We start from the raw sequence: 17499 nt of genomic DNA, 5'->3' as shown, positions 1-17499 counted from the left end.
TAAAAAACGTGCTCATACAGGACTGAGCCCATACAGCACTGCTGATACCAGAAGTGCTGGGGCATCAGGATACTGGGCCCCTGGAGAGACTGGTTTAGTGAGATTTACTAGCTTGAGGGCAGAATTATAATGAAGCAGCTGCATTGCTTCAGGAGCCAGCCTGGTTTACACACAAGCTGGATAATCCACCTGTGATGGTGGAGACTTGATTGTAACACCTCCGCTTCAGAAAAAGCTCTTCGAGGAGATACCTTGTATTGTTAACAGGAGAATTAACATAGTTTATATTGCTGCAATTTCCATCTCTGCTGAGGGTGCTGCAGTGGCCCTTGCATGCAAATAGTTGCTGTTTGTTCGCTGGAGCTTTCTCCTTCACTAAACAACCTCTGCTTTTTGCCGAACGCCCAGAGAAGGTGCCTCATTAGGCAACTGTGGCATCTTCCATGCTCATTACTATGGAAATGGCCGTAAGGTTACAATCCCACTTGAGTGGGTAATCAGGAAGAACTGTACCTGGGGGAAATGAGCCTATGTGTATGTACTGACTGCCGCCTTCCCTGCCCGCTGTGAAACTCCACAGGGAGAAGAATTAAAGCAAACAGGAGCTAATGGTAACAGGATTAAGGCTCAACATTTCTTTGGAAATAATAGTTCAGTACGGCTAGAGAAGTGATGAGAGGCAGAGCCTGAGCAGGGAAGATAGTCCAAATCTGGCTTGGGAGATACAGAGAAGTAGAGGAGGAAAAGCTTTACTTTCCAAAACAAAGTGATTTGATTCTTGTCAAATGGATCCCATGAAAGTAGAGAACTGAGCCAAGGAATCCAGTGGCTATCTCCAATGGGAAAAGCCTTTTTGGGATGGGGTAAGAGAGTTCAGTAAGGAAGGAAGCAAGGTTTTCAGTGGGCATAAAAATGTTGTTATGTATGATAGTCACCAGGAAAAGGCAAAATTACTGATTCTGTGGGCAGGCAATTTATGAAAGGTTTCAGCATCATTTTCAGTGCAATGCCAATTAATCAAAGGGTTGGTGGTATCTGCTTTCAAAATGTTTGAAAAGCCACTTCTAATTCTGATTTTTTTTCTAAATGCTCCTGGGAAATGTATTTGGAGAAGTGTATGAAAAGGCCAATATGAGCCTAACACTACAGATAGTATCTGATACGCTGTTTCAAAATTACTATTTTTTATTTGGTGATTAAGGCAGGCAGGCAATCAAAGGGAAAGTATGGGGAATATTTTTTGCATCCTTGTAGTCCTTTTTTTTTTTCTTTATTGAATGTTCTTTACCAGTTCGCAGTGTCAGTTGTTATTCAAACAGATACCTCAGTGACAAAATGCAGCACCGCGATCCGTATGCAAGGCCTTCATTATGGGAAGAGCCTGTACCTGAGAGGCCATGGGTGCCTGAGACTCGGTGGGCCAGCCAGTGCTCCACTGCTCTGTTAAAATTAATTAGTGCTAAATAGAAAGTGAAATTTTATGCTGTGGATATTTATTCTACTGGAAGCATAAAAAAGATCCTCTTAATTCCTGCAAGATAAAGAATTTACTACAGGCCACTAATATACAGCTGTTAAATTAAACCAACACCCTTCAGTTCTTCTGTCCTGGATGCTGTGGAATAAACAGCTCTGTGCTGTTAGCAGTCTGTCAAACCCTCCCTCCTCAGGTAAGTTATGGTGATGGTTTTGTGAGGCAGGACGATTCTACCCTCTCCTAGAACATGACATTTGGACCAGAAAACATACAGGGGAAACTTCAGTTCTAGTGACAACTTGAGATGGGAAAACAGTTAGGGTTATGGAAGGAAATTATTGTCTCTAATTTCAGAGAGGAAATAAAAACTGTAGCCTTTTTTCGCCATTGAACAGTTGTTTTTCTTTTTTTTTTTATTAAAGTCATTATAAATATGTACAAAGAGTCTCAGCATATGAAATTCCTTTTACAAAAAAGAGAAGCCACATCCAACCATAAACAGGAGCTTTCATGAACTCCTGTCAGCAGTGAGCATATGCTTTGCTCTTGCTTTGGTGAGGGTGGAAACTTGCACAGTGACTCTCCAAGAGTTTACATCCAAATGGTACTAAATCAGTAATGTGCAAGGAATTGTGTATTCACTGCATTTCATCTGTTTTATTCTGTTAGCAGTGCATCTGGGAGCAGACTGGAAAATTTGCAAATGTCCTAAGGACTAAAGATAATGGGAAGATTTCTTCTTCTGATAAATTGTGGTCTTCAAATTGATTGGGAAGGTTATGCCGTGAATACCCATGAAAACTAAATCCCATTGTAGTTGGTTTTGCTCTCTACTTAGGTGGCATCTGTAACTAATAATGGATGTAACTAATAATGGCAGTTCAATACCCAGATGCTTTCAGTGAGTATTTGTCAAGCTCCAAAGTCACTTTCTGTAAATATTAAAAAACTTCTGAAATTCAAGTACTCAAGTATTCATGCAGAGTGAACACCGAAGAAGTCTGATTGGAGTTACATGAAAATTCACTCTTGTATTCAAATAAGTATTGTCAGAAAAAGATATTCACCTGGTTTATATTTTGTAGTTGTAAATTTCTGTTGCAGATGGGGAATGGAAATTCTGCAGCTTTGACTGGAACAGTCAGCTTTTTCTCACAACTGCTAAGGGCAGAACTGTTGTTTGGAAGACCTGAGCATGGGAGTGCATTTAGGGCGTACGCTCACGGAGATTCTTGTTGTGCAGATGGCGCGTGATTCAAGCCAGTAGGATAGGCAGAGAGAAGAAGCACAGAGGTGTCTTACGCTGGGGACAGGGATATACACCTGTACTGTGAGCAGAGATTGCCTTTGGCACGAGAAGGGCTTGCCCATTCAGACCAGGACAGAATCAGAAGACCAAGGCAGGAGCAGCATGCGAGGATTCCTCTCCTCCGTTCAGACTAGCTGATATACTGGTGTTTTCCTAAGGCAGATCAAGACCCATGTTACGCAGACTTCCCTAAGCTTTTGGATTTTGAATTAACATGGTTAGTGAGTGTCTCCTTCTTTACTGAGATGAAGAAGTTTAGCTCAGCATACAGCAAGCACTGCCTTGCAAAGTGTTACACAAGAATGAGGCTTTGAAGCTTGGATTCAAAATCTAATTTGCTCTAAGCAAATTTGCCCTAAGAAAAGTGAAGATAACTGTTCACCTGTTGTGGAGGTAGAATATAGCCAGAAGATTTTGACATGGACAAAAAATGTGGGTCCAGGATTTAATTTGGAACCACAGGTAGTCTGTTACGTATCTCAGACTTCTGTCAAGACCACAGACATTTTAAAACCATTTGTAGCAAAATTAAATATTAAGGTAGATGTACTAGCCTGTGCTCATCATGAACCATTTTGTACATGGTAGTGCAGCTTTTCAGAAGGGAAAGATCTCCTTCAATTTTGCTTCCCCATTCTCCATTGCCCCCCCCCCTCCCTCCCCCCTCCCCCCCAGGAGATTCTCTTCTGCCTGCTCAACTTAAAAGGACTACAGCAGGGCAAAGTGCCCGATTCCAAGGTGTATGTGGACATAGAAACTGCACCGGTTTAACCAAGTCTGTTTGTAATCAATTTCATTAGAAGGTACTGTTTCTGCTTTTGCAGTAGATTTAAGACCCTTATAATTTTAGCATGATATAGAAACAAAGCAAATTCACAAATCAGATTAAACTGATTTAACAAGTGTTTCTGATTTAAGTAAATTGCTTTAGTAATGGGCTTAGCGAAATTAGGGTAATTTCTGCATGCCTACATGCTCTAAAACAGAAGTATGATGGGTTTCTCATTCCTCATTGCTGACAACTCATTGATTTTGGTGATTTGCTCTATGTTTTTATTGGGTGATGCCTCTCCTGGGCACATGAAAGTGTATGACAGGAGGCCTGGTCCCATTCCGTATTTTTTTATCTACTGAAAATAATTCTAAGAGAGAAGAGGAAGGAATCTGGAATTAATGGGATAAATTCTGTCCTGGGTGTAACCTAGCGGTCTGCAAGCAGACAGCGGTGCCATCCTAGAATTAATGTGGCCAAAGGACTTATTTTAACAGGCAAGGGGAGAGAAGCTGATTAGTAGTCGACACTAGACTGCTTTTTTAACTTGAAATATGAAGTTCCAATATGTGATGGGAGCTATCTTGGTGGAGTGCTGCTTTAAAAATTAATAAAGACTTTCCTCACAGCCACATTATGCGGCGTTCTATATAGACTATGATCTCATAACCTCCTCCTCTGGCTTGCACACGCACCGTCTGCTGAAACCTAAGATGAGGTCTTTTTTTTTTTTTCATTTAGAGAGCACTCCCCGGTCTTCACAGAGGCGCAATTGCGAAGCTAATCAAAATCAATGACTTCTTGGCTGCTGGAAAAAAAAAATAAAAATAGAGGAGCAAGAGAGAGGAACTGTGCTGGTTTCCTACCCATTAGTACGGTACAGAAACCCCCCACCATCTCACACAGCTGTTGCAATACAGTAAGAACAGCACTAGGGGAGTATACAGCATGCTTTCTTTTCCAATACAAACATCAACCAGGGTTAAATCAGATATTTTAAAAAGGATAAAAACACCCCTTGTCAAAAAACGGAGGCATTCAAGAATAGCAATTATACCAGAAAATGTAAGGCTTTGACAAATACATACCCTCTAGTAAGTAATTCAATTTATGTACAGTGAATGCTGGCTATAATGTGCTGGTAAGCTGTTTCTCTAGTAAAGCTTGCTTGACCCAGCAACTAATAGATCAAAGTCTCCAAAACTTAACCCTCGGTTCACACTAAACATCCAATTTAGAACTACCAAAGGGAAGCAAATCAGGATTGAAGCAGGATTCGGGGTACTGGACCTGCTCTTGTTTACACTTGGGAAGCACCATAGATTTGGTTGTTGTTTCATGAGAAAACAGGCAGCATGTGTCTTCTAACATTTTTGCTAATGTTGGGAACCACCCAGGAGGAGACTGCTCCCCTGGGAATTCTAGGGTTTAGGGTTTTTTTACAGAGACCCTGTCCACAGTGGGGTAGGACTGAGGGAGATTAGCCAATCGCTTTGCTACTGAGGTTGATCACCGCTATGGTAAGGACAGAACTTGCTTTCCTTTTCCTTTGCTGTGCTGTAATGTTTCAGGGGAATTGCCTCTTTGGGAAGAATGCTACAAGACAACTCAAGGCTGCAGGCCCAAATAGCCAGTCTGGCAGGAGAACCAACGGCAGCGCAAACTGTATGCACAGAAGATGGAAGGGAAAATGGAATAATGCATATTCGGGGTGAGAAGTTTATTAAGAATTCAAAACTCAGGAGCTAATAATTGTTAAAGGTGAGGAATATGTGGGAGAGCCCTCTCTCTTGCACTGAGAAATGTAAGCCAGATCCTATGCCAGACTGGTTGTCACAAGGCTGCCTCTGTGTACGTGGGGTACACACACAGAGGGTGAGGGAAGATTGCGGAGGGGAGACCTCCACACGGGCTGCGTGTCCTGTATAGCAAAGTGACACATCCAGTCTTCCTGATCAATTATTTTCTGTTCAGATTTGACTGGCGCAATACCATACATACGATTTCACTTTCTCATTTGAGTGGCTTGCAGAAAGTTGTGTTTTGAAGACTATGCCCAATCCAGCAGTCACTAATCCAGCACTTGCATCACTGCTGAAATCAGCTGAGACTCCTCCTTTTGCGAGAGGAATTCTTACTTATTTCAGTAGGAGCCTGAGCCGGGAAGGAGTACAGGATGCCGAGTATTACTGAGCGTCAGGCCAAAAATGGCAGGAAAATGTTTTATCGGTCCCTGTGGTTCTGACACCATCCAAACTCTATCAATAGACAAACTACACTTAGCTACATGATGCCTCCCAACACTGCACATAATATAACGTAGGGCAAGGTTATTCATTAGGAACAATTTGCTCTTTCAGCATAGCCCTTTCTGCTGTTTGTGAATTGACTTGGATCAATAATACCCAAGAATATGTGTGCAGGGGCCCAAAACACATCAGTGAATATTTGACAAAGGGAGAATTTAGCTTTTAGATTGCTTAGAAACATTTCTCCCGCAGTAGTGAAAAATGCAAGGTTTGACTGGGACATAGAGGCCACTCGGCTTGCTCCTTGACTGGGTGAGGGTTAGGAATTATGTTTAAAAGACAAAGAGCCAAACTTCCTTTGGAAATTGGGTTCTTCACATTCCTTTATGCCTTTGAAAACTCCCCCCTGCCATGAGAGGGTCAATTTTCTGGTGCAAATATCTGAAGCTGGGAAAAATGTTTCTAAAAAAATGTGCATAATTACTGTAAATAGGATCTGGAAGGTATCCTAAATCTGACAGGTAGTTTTGGCTGCAAGAAAAAAAGTGCTCAGTACTAGACTGAAAAAAGCCCTTTGATTTCTAAGGACAAGTTCTCCTGTTATCCCCCAGTCTACTGATTAGTCTAGATATAGTTCTCTTCCCTGGTTCACAGGATTTGAGACTGCTTAAATCACCATCCAGGAGAATACCCATCTCCGGAGCTGTAGGAGATTCTGCACTAGCAGACTTTGACATGTACACTGCAGTGAAAAGAGCCGGTGTGTCTTTGCCACCTCAGTGAATGCTGCTTCCCAAGCTCCGAACTGTCAAAAGAAAAAGAACTGCCCCAAAGAAAATTAGTCTTATAAAGTTCTGGGCTAGATTATTTGTTTTGTCTTAATTTATGCAGAGATTGAAAGAAAGAAAAAAATAGCACCTTCTCAACACGTATTATTTTTTGCTATCTTGTGTATAAATATTAATAACCAAAATAGATTTCTCCTTGTCCCATGTTTCATAACATCCTCTTGCGGAAACTGTAGCACCACAGAGAGGCAGTTTAGCCCCAGACAAATATTAAATGTAGCACCAGAGAAACTAAAGTCATAAGAAAAGCTTATCTCACCTGGTGCTATAGCGCTTAATATATACACACACAAACTGTCTGTTGTCCGAGCTGCTAAGCACCTGTTACCCCACCGCCACGGCTAGGACATGCCCTTTTTGCAGCAAGTTCCGTCTCTCAAGGTATTACTTAGCTCTGGATGTATAGATTATTTTTCTTCCTGCTGCATTGAAAGGAACGTTTATGTTGCCATAAACAAGGTGCAGTGGAGAAAATGCTAGCATTACAGCAAGGACATCACTAATCTTTTGACTCAGACTGCAGGAGCATGAATGCTCAGACCACCATCATCTACAAGGAATGTTGCTTACGTTCTCAACAAGGCATGCACGTTTTAACGTATGCATACAGGAGGGTTTACATTCTTCTATATATAAGCATGTATGTGTCTCTGTTTTGCTGCTGGGCCCTTGAACAGCTCCTTCTGTGCAAATCCTTCTTCACGTTGCCCAAAGCACTTCCAACATCTTCCACTTCTTTATCTCCACTCTTCACAGCTGCTGCTCAGGCTCTGGATTCCCTGTAGGAAAAGGGGAAACAATTTTCTCCAAGGGCACAGGGTTTTCTCCAGCCTAAGAAAGCAAAAGAATTGTGTTTGGTTTTAATTATATTGATGCATTGGTTACAATAAAAGCTTCTTCTAAATTTATGCTCAAACCCTCCTGCTAAATTTACTGACAAGAAGAGGTATATAATTTATGGGGAGGATGGTTTTGTGGTTCAACACAAGAGATTACGCCTTTATCCCTGTGCTACTGCAGGATTTCTGGTGAGCTCTCATTTTGCAAGGCTCATTCTTTTGGGTGCTCCATCTTCATTTACATCACGTTAACAAAAATGTTAACTTTTAGGGAAGCCATTAATTTTGCTACAGGTAGGCAATGGGGTGCATTGAGTATCACAGGAGACTGGAAGAACTCACTCATTCCTGGTTCTGCCACTGATTAGATTTGTGGCCTTGGGCAAACCACTTCTTTCAGTTGCTGCTGTAAAATGAGGGCAGTAATAACTTATTTGCCTCATAGGTGGGCTGCAAGCCTTAATTAATAAAGTGCTCAGAGAAAGGCACCTATCTAAGTGCAAATTAGCAGGAGAGGTGCCCAAGGGGCATCTACTATGAAATTCCCATTTCCCGCATTTATACCTAGGTTTATTGATACCAGCATTTGCTGGGGTAGATCCCATCTTTCAGACTATGTTGTCTAGTTTGCAGGGACTGTGACAATGAGCGATCTTGTAAAAACCTCAGTGGAGAAATCTCTGCTGGCCTTCTGGATGAGGTGATTTCACCCGGGTGGGAGAAAGGAGGGGGGAGTAGCTGACTGTGCAACTGCATCAGCTATGAAGTCAGAGTGTAATTAGGGCTGGCAAACAGCTTTGGGGCAGATTCTGATCAGCGTTACTCCGATGTAAACCCAGAATCACTTCCCTTGCCCCTGTTTATGCCAGCGTGAAGGTTATCACGATTCAGTGGTGCTGCCTCTGAGATGAAGTGAAACCTCCACTGTGAGGAAAGAGGGCAAATCCTGGTGCTGCGACGGACTCTGAGTAACCTAGAATGTCTCTGGTTCAGCCTCAAAAGATTTAACTGTATCTGCTTTATCCCAGTTACTGTCAGCTGCTCAAGCTGCTGCTGCGCACGGGATGTGGCAATTACAACCTCTCCTCCCTCAGTTTACAGTCTTGCTTTCTAGTTTTGAGGAATCTGAAGCAACAGTGAAAATAGCTTGCAGGACTAAAGCCAGAATGAATCATCTAGACTTGAAGCACATTTTCATTTGTCTTGCTGTGATCAAGGCTACCAGCTAGCCACACAGTTTCTGTGGCTTCTGTATCTGCACGCACACAGACTTTCACATACGCACCCGCTCTCTGGAAGTACTGGAGGTACTTTAAAAGGTTTTCTGCAGAGCTACTTAGCTTTTTTGGCAGAAGGTAAATAGGAAAGGTGTTCGCTACTTGAGAAAGCATGAACACGATAATACCGGCTACACAAAAACAGCCGACAGAGCACAGACCGTCAATAAGTAGCCCAGAGGTTCGGCCTGCTGGCCAGCACGCACAGGAGACAGCCCTTCCTTCTGCTGCCCCACGTTCCCACCCAGACCTCCGGGGACCTCGGCCTGCGCTTGCACGACTGCACGCTCAGGTCTAGGCCAATGCTGAGCACAGATGGACAGACAGCACCACGGCTTGCTGCAGACCTGGGAAACGTCACGAGGAGGAGATCGTGGGCATCTGCGTTTCTCACACAAGATGTCTTTATAGAGAGGTCTTTGTAATGAACCACACTGGCACTGCTGGGGTGGGAAAGCGGGGCACAACCTGAGCTGCGTGTAGGGTACTGAGAAACGGGGCCGGCGATACGGAGGAAGAGCCTGCGATGCAGTTGCTTACACTCCAAGAGGTGAGGTATTTACTCAAGTTACACTGGAATAAAGACTTCAGGAGTTGATTAAAGGATTTCCTCCAAAGCACAAACATTTAATCTTTATTTATTATTTCTCCTGTAGTAGCACTTCTTCCAAATGCCAGCTGTGAACCCTTGTCCTACTGTGCCATCTATGGCCTGCAACAGATCATCCTCGGTGTCATTATATTTTACAAACTGTCTCTCTCTGTCACTTAACGTATAGAAAATCTTTAAAAACCTGTAAAAGTTGATAAATCCTAGAATGTCTTGAACTCTTGAGTGATAAATCTGCTCTGGGGCAGGCAAAGAGCTCAGCACAATGTTTATGCACCTCACAAGCCCTATTCTAAGAGCTTAAATGGCTCTTAAGTTTTGCATCAGCCTCGTGCGGGCCTTCTGCATAGAGGTGAATTTCATGGAAAGAATAAAAGAGAACCCCAGAATCCTGGCCTTCAGCCCATCTTTCAATAAAACAATTTTGAATATCCTAGGCTGTGTTAAAGCCATTTCTGGGTGCATATTGGCTGCATTGCCAGTATCTGACTCATTAATGGAATATACTTTGAGCCAAATTCTGATCTCATTTACAGCACTGTAAATCCAGGGCAACCCAATTGACTTCAATGGAGTTACTCCAAATTTCCCACAATAGGCACTCAGCAAATAGATCAAAATTTAGTACTTCGGGTCTGAAAAAGGCTGAGGAAAGTCAAACTACATCCCATTTGTAATACTGGGGTGGATAGTAAGTTGGAAAGAGTGCCAGCATATCCCCTCTGCAGAGCTGCTGAAAAATTGTTTATTTTATGTGTCACTCATATAATGTAGAAACTTGAGGGAGGGGATTGTCCACTACTATCAAAATTTTTCATTTACTTATTAAAAAAAAAGGAATTATAGCTGGGTTCCTAAATGAAAAATGCAGAGTCTATTGAAACCATGGATTGAAGCGATAAAGAAAAAAATCACTTGCTTTGGAATTTTTCACGGGAACCAACATTCCTTTTGGTGACGTATCCCTCTCTTCCTGGTCATTTAGGGAGATGCAGATTTTGCTCAGAAAGTTGCTCTTATTCATTGCACCTATTAAGCAATGAGGTTGTGAGATGGCAAATCGTGTTGGCCGATATTTGCAAAACCATCTCAGCCAGCCTTGACACATCCCATTGCTTTTAATAGATATGGGCATCTCAACTTCTCAATTACTTTGAACTCTCCAGCCTTAAATCCTACAGTTTTATCACACGGCTTGCTAAGCTGGCGTTTAAAAAAAAACCCCAAACAAACGAAAGCTGCTCTCCTCTGGGATGCTGAGTAGGATGGGCATGAAATGACTCAGGCAGGGGGTCCCTAGTCTCATCGCAGCGTTTCTTTGACTAATCTTTATTCAGAGACAGGACACAAAGCCATGCTTGGGTAGCACCTGCATAAAGCCATAGGAGAATCTGAGCTCATGTCCCCTAAAGCAGTTGGCAAAAGGAGTTCTGCTCACAGCTAACGTGTCAGCATGTAACTTCTTGACTCAAATGACACAGGCAATTCAGCTGGCATACATTCCACTCCTAACAAACAAAATAACAGTTATTGATATATTTATAGAAAAAAAAAATATTCAAGGCCTTGGATTGCTAAGGGAGAGCATGAGGCAGGGACAAAACGAGGCACTCTCACTTCCTTCCTCACGCAGCAGCAGGTTAATGAGAAAACAAGGGCTGGGCAAGAGCCCTGTCAAATTCCCAAGCAGCCTGCATCCATGTACACTCACACTTCATTAGCATCTCTGTGGGAGGCAGAAGGGTAACTTGGAAGACCAAAAAACAATTAGGAGGGGGTTCAAGAGGTAAGCCAAAAGAAGAGTTTAACTACTAGGGAAGAACTTGGAAGAATGGTGTATCCGGGAGATCTTAGCACAGGAAGATCAAGGAACCTGGAGTCTTGCGTTCAGCTTTGGGGCCCCCAACATAAGAAGGACATGGACCTGTTGGAGCAGGTCCAGGGGAGGGCCACAAAGATGATCAGGGGGCTGGAGCACCTCTCCTATGAGGACAGGCTGAGAGAGTTGGGGTTGTTCAGCCTGGAGAAGAGAAGGCTCCAGGGAGACCCTATAGCAGCCTTCCAGCACCTAAAGGGGACCTACAGGAAAGACGTGGAGGGACTTTTTACAAGGGCGTGTAGTGACAGGACAAGGGGTGATGGCTTTAAACTGAAAGAGGGTAGATTTAGATTAGATGTAAGGAAGTTCTTCCCTGTGAGGGTGGTGAGGCACTGGAGCAGGTTGCCCAGAGAGGTTGTGGCTGCCCCATCCCTGGCAGTGTTCAAGGCCAGGTTGGACGGGGCTTTGAGCAACCTGGTCTGGTGGAAGGTGGCCCTGCCCATGGCAGGGGGGTTGGAACTAGATGATCTTTAAGGTCCCTTCCAACCCAAACCATCCTATGATTCTAGAAACCCAGACAGAGTAAAGAAATATGTTGGGGCTCCAATCTTTCCGCAAAGAAGCAGCCTGCTTGGCCATAGCCCACCTGCGGAAAGAGGCATTTCTGGACTGCTGTTTATTTTTGAAAACTCTGCTGCAGTTTATCATTAAAGTTAATGTTGAAGGTTTTCCTGGTGCAATTTAACTGTGAAGTTGAGGCAAGGGTGGCAGGGACCTTTGGCATTTTTGAGTAGGATGCTTGCCACTAGGAAGGGCGGGCTCCTTCTTCCTTAGTTATCCAGGAGGATAAACAACAGCGCTTGCCTCTTTGTGTCAGGGATGCATACAGGGTGCAACACGCTGAATGTTTGTCCTTGCGCAAAACCGCAGCTCACTGCTGAGCCAGTCGGCTTAGTCCTGTGCTAGCTGTACTGCCTCTGGTCCTTAATTTTCTTTGCACTCCTGCACAGCTCAGTGTGACATCTCCAGAAATCTTATCAACCCAATTTTAATACAGATAATTAACTGCACTGAGACTTTGGACAGAGTGGCTCTGCATGAACCTCGCAGCAAACAGTGGGGGGAATTACTGGCAACACAGTGGGCACAGAACCAGGCTGGTGAAGCTGGCAGGGACAAGTAGGGTTTGATTTTAATACACTGCCACTTCTGAACTAATAGAGCGAAATACAAGTGACATTGTATGCCAAACTGGCACATGACAACTATACTTCATGCCCTGGCTGGATATTTCAAGGTGATGTCAGATTATAGATTATAAAACTGCCATGTGCAAAGCATTCATCCCCAAATCTCAGGCATGGTCCACAGATACAAGTTGGTCACATGCAGCAGCCCTAACCCTGCTTTCACTGGCATCACCTAGGGGCTGGGAGAGCAGAAGTTCCCTGGTACACAGAATTATTCCCTGAGCTGCACTCTTGTGTAAAGCCACAAGGACCGGAGGGAACACCTACCAACCTTCTTCCTCAGAAACAGTACGTACTCTCCTGGCAGCCAATGCAAAATGCTATTACCACTTGAAAAAGCAGGAGGGGAACTCAAGTAGTAAGCCAAGCTGAAACTGGCCTTTTCCTCTAACTTCTCTATTCCTTCTGCAACCACCAGTTCACAAGACAAATGCTGACTTTGCAGCACATTTATTAAGTGTACAAGTTACTCTCCTCTTATGAGCCGTTCCATGAAATCCCAAGATCACAAGTGCTCGGAGCCTGGACTTCCCATCTTGTTGCAGAACAGTGTTATTATCACTGCAGAGCGTCTCTGAGGATGGCAGAAAAATACATATTTTGTTCAGAAATACTCAGCTGAGTTAATAAAACAATGCTGTCTTACCACATCTTTAAGTCTAACTCAGCTCACTGCACCATCACTTGAGCTGTGAGACACTGCAGATAATCAGATAGCTCTACTGGTGTGAGCAAATTACTATTCAGGATGAACAGAAAAGATGTTTAATGGCAAAAATAACCCAGAAACTGAGGTGTAGGTGACATATGTCATATTTGGGGGTTGCATTGTATTTTCATCTGCAGCTTGGTCACTTGTGCCTTAGAAGCTTGCCAGGAGCCACACAGGTCAGTTCGCTGCGCGTAGGGACAACCAGGAGACTGTTACTAGCTTGTTATTCTCCCACATCTGGCCTCTTTATCCCTGAAACTGCTTCACATCACACACAAGGATCTTCTTTTCAGAGACTTACATTTGTATTTGTGTCCATGAAGCCCCAGAGCATTTGGAGGCAGCTCAGCACGTCCTGTCTGCGGCAGCCTTTGAAGCTGTGAGGAAGGACTGTGCATGCTGAAGGAGCTCGCCTCGGTTGTGTTGAGGATAATGCTTTGCTTTTCTATAGTGTCTTTATCAAAGCAATTTATAAGCAACTGGTTATTGTTGGGCCTGAAGTGCATAAAGCCAGATGAAGGTGAGGGCTCCACAGAGTCAACAGCAGAAGAGACCGGGGAAAAAAAATAATATCTGCCTAACCAAAGCTACACAAACCTTCACAAAAACTAAAAATCCAAACAGCTTTGGCCTCGTGGGATTGCCAGGAAGTCTGGGCTGAGTGTGAGCACGGATCCTCGGGGCCAGTGAACCGGCTCTCTCTCCCAGCCCTTCTCACCTGCCACCTTCTCTACACGGGATGAAGTCCCAGACTGGGCAGGGAGGAAATTCCCTGGCTTGTTAGAAAGAAAAGGACACTTGGGACACTAGATGAGGGAGATCACTGCTGTTCCCCCTTGGATTTCGACTTTTTTTGAGCTCAGAGAGGCAAGAAAGTCAGAGGGGTGGGTTTGCTTCCAAACACTAGAATCAAACTTGCCACAAAGTGACAGGAAGGGAAAGAAGATCTCTAAGCTCTGCTCCTGACCACAATCCCAGGTCTCTAACCGCTGCCCCGCACCACTGACACTACCTCTCCGAGGGCTTTGCTGGGCACAGCTCTGCAGACACCATCCTGGAAACTCATACCTCTGAGCTGACGGTTTTATAGAAATTAAGGCTTTGATTCACCGAAAAAAAACCCAGTTTTGTTCTTGTTTTGTTTTCAAAGAAAGCTTTCCAAAGGTAACCAGCTGAACCTCCCCACAGACACAGCAGTTGTGGCTCAGACAGACAGATGACAACAATGCCCCCCCCATACAGCAGTGCACGCACACACACACACGCAGTGTAAACACACATGCCTGCTGGAAAACCTTGTTTTTAAACTCTCTCGATAACCATACTTTTTCTCCACACTATACATATGTATTTAATGGCATTTCATGCACCTAGAAAGCATGCAAGACATTTTGCAACGTAAGACCTCATTCCTGACAGCCAAGGTCTGGCCCAAGAGTTGCAAACAGCCCAGTCAGGCTGAAATTCTACAAGGTCAGCCCAATACTGGTGGCATTTTTCGACTGATTTTAAGCTCTTGTCTAAACCCTATCTGAGCTGGTGGGAGATGAGCACATGCTGAAAGTTAGACATGCACTTAGCCCTGAACATGGATAGACATGGGGGGACATTCATAGATACAATTTAAAGAACCCCAAATAGGAGCCCTTGCTCCTCACGTCTGTGGGGAGAAATCCATGTCCCAAAGAGCACTTCAGAGCACCCAAAATCCCCGAGGTGACCCCACATACGCTCAGTATCCCTGCGTGCTCCCAGGGCTGAGGGTGCAGAGGTACCCCCAACCAGCCCAGGAGGTGTCACCAGGACGACAAGGAGGGTTACAGGACCAGGTGCATCCCATTGCCCTGCTGCTGGTTTACTCGGTGGCTCTGGAGCGCTGTGGGGGCTCTAGGAACCAGCAGTAACTGTGCTTGGATGCTTTTCCCTGGCTGCTGGCTTGGGACCCCCCCTGGAGAAAGCCTCTGGCACTGGGCAAGCTATTATCCAAAACACAGAGCCAGGCACAGCTGGCCAAAGTCCCAGGCTGCCCCGCTGGATGGTCCAGTGGGGGGACATCCCACCACGCAGGGACCTTAGCGATGGGTGCCCTGCAGCACCCGTGGGTCTAAAGCCCACCGGGGGATGGCAGGGCACAGGGGAAGTTCCTCCACTCACGAGAAGGCTGGAGGCTTGGCCGGCATGGGTGTGCGGGGCAAGCATCCCCCATCTCCCAGGGCTGGCAGTCGGGGTGACGTGGGATCTGCTCCGATCCCCCTGAGCTGCCCTGCCGCTGCCGGCCCACCGGGGCCACGGGCTCACCCGGTGCGGGCACGGAGCTGAAATTGCCCCAGGAGAGCACGGATGACCCGGGACGAGGGGAGGCACAGGGCTGGAAGCCATAAAAGTTTGGGGAAGGGGCAAAGGGGGTGTTTGGGGAGTCCTGGGAAAGGGGAAGGTGGAGACGAGAGGGAGAGGGAAAGGGAGAAAGAGAGGGAGAGGGGGGAGAGGACAGGTCGGTGCGATCTGGCAGCGCCGGTACCGGGCAGCCCGGGGCTCCGTGCGCCGCCGCAGCCGCCATCAGCCGCCGCAGCCCGGCGAGTACCGCGGACAGCGCGCTGCTCCGGCCCGAGCCCCCGCCGCCGGAGCCTGCCCCGGACCCAGCCGGACACCCCCCCCCCCCCCTCCCCGGGGTCGGATCCCGCCGCGGCGGCACCGTGCGGCAGCACCCACCCCTGCCCCATCCCGTCCCGTCCCGGACCCACCCGTGCCGAGCCCCGGCGGCCGCCCAGCCCCCTCCGTGTCCCGTCGTCGTCGTCCGTCCGTCCGTCCCCCCCCCCCCCCCGTCCCCCCCGGGGCGCGGTGCCGACCTGTTGCGCGTCCCGCCTGCTCCCCGCTCCGGCCAGCGCCCCTCTCGCCTAGAGGCTCCTCCTGCGGATCAGCCAGGCCAGCGCTGCCGCGGGCGTGAGGGCGCACAGCAGGCACACCACGGCGGCCAGGCGGCGGCCGGCCGAGGGGCCGCGGCCCCGCGCCTTTCGCCGCGCCGCCCGCTGCTCCAGCTCATCGCCCAGGCGGCGCAGGCGGGCGGCGACCAGGCGGGCGGCGGCCGAGGGCCGGGCGGCGCGGCCGGGGCTGCAGGGGCAGGGAGCGGGGGGGCCGCCGTGCAGCGCGCAGGGGCACATGGCTGCGCCCGCCGCTCGCCGCCGAGTGCCGCGGCGTGTGCGTGAGGGAGGGAGGGAGGGAGGGAGGGGAGGGGAGGGAGGGCCGGGAGGGCCGGGGCCGGGGCGGCGGCAGCAGCGGCGGCGGCGGCGGCGGCGGCGGGCGGGGGACGGGGGGGGGTTACATCATCCCCCGCGGGGCGGCGCTCGGCCGCGGGGAGCGGGGAGGCGGTGCGGGGATGGGGAGGGGGGGGGGCGGGGGAGCGTGGGGATGGGGGAATGGTGGGGGGGGTCACTTTGTTGTCCTGGGGTGGTGCGGGGATGGGGGGGCAGCGTGGGGATGGAGGGACGGCGTGGGGATGGAGGGGACAGCGTGGGGATGGAAATGGCAGCGTGGGGATGGAGGGACGGTGTGGGGATAGAAGGGACAGCGTGGGGATGGAAGGGGATAGTGTGGGGATGGAGGGGACAGCGTGGGGATGGAGGGGGTAGTGTGGGGATGGAGGGGACAGCGTGGGGATGGAGGGGGTAGTGTGGGGATGGAGGGGACAGCGTGGGGATGGAGGGGGTAGTGTGGGGATGGAGGGGACAGCGTGGGGATGGAGGGGGTAGTGTGAGGATGGAAATGGCAGCGTGGGGATGAAGGGACGGTATGGGGATAGAAGGGACAGTGTGGGGATGGAAGGGACAGCGTGGGGATGGAAGGGACAGCGTGGGGATGGAGGGGACAGTGTGGGGATGGAGGGGGATAGTGTGGGGATGGAAATGGCAGAGTGGGGATGAAGGGACGGTGTGAGGATAGAAGGGATAGTGTGGGGATGGAGGGGATAGTGTGGGGATGGAAATGGCAGAGTGGGGATGAAGGGACGGTGTGGGGATAGAAGGGACAGTGTGGGGCTGGAAGGGATAGTGTGCGGATGGAGGGGCAGTGTGGCGATAGAAGGGACAGTGTGGGGATGGAGGGGACAGTGTGGGAATAGAAGGGATAGCGTGGGGATGGAAAGGATAGTGTGGGGATGGAGGGGACAGCATGGGGATGGAGGGGATAGCGTGGGGTTGGAGGGACAGTGTGGGAATAGAAGGGACAGTGTGGGGATGGAAATGACAGTGTGGGGATGGAGGGGACAGCGTGGGGATGGAGGGGGACAGCGTGGGGATGGAGGGGATAGTGTGGGGATGGAGGGGATAGTGTGGGGATGGAGG

General features: G+C 47.8%; 1 protein-coding gene across 2 annotated transcripts; it reads right to left on the bottom strand.

Annotated features, from left to right (window-relative positions):
- Positions 1–3466: 3466 nt before the first annotated feature.
- HRK (harakiri, BCL2 interacting protein) lies at positions 3467–16329 on the bottom strand. 2 transcript variants are annotated; one of them, XM_049806820.1, is made up of 2 exons: positions 16009–16329; positions 3467–7486 (listed from the first exon to the last, which is right to left on the bottom strand). In XM_049806820.1, the coding sequence occupies exon 1, from the start codon at positions 16318–16320 to the stop codon at positions 16057–16059; it is 264 nt and encodes an 87-aa protein (XP_049662777.1). In that variant the 5' UTR covers positions 16321–16329; the 3' UTR covers positions 3467–7486; positions 16009–16056. The 2 variants fall into 2 exon arrangements, with proteins under 2 accessions (XP_049662777.1, XP_049662776.1); XM_049806819.1 differs by having other exon boundaries at positions 3467–7434.
- Between the last annotated feature and the right edge of the window lie 1170 nt (positions 16330–17499).

The sequence above is a fragment of the Accipiter gentilis genome, chromosome 7 (assembly GCF_929443795.1).
Source record: "Accipiter gentilis chromosome 7, bAccGen1.1, whole genome shotgun sequence".
Classification (NCBI taxonomy): Eukaryota; Metazoa; Chordata; class Aves; order Accipitriformes; family Accipitridae; genus Astur; species Astur gentilis.
Note: the sequence above shows the minus strand (reverse complement) of the source record. Positions and strands in the feature narration are given on the sequence as shown.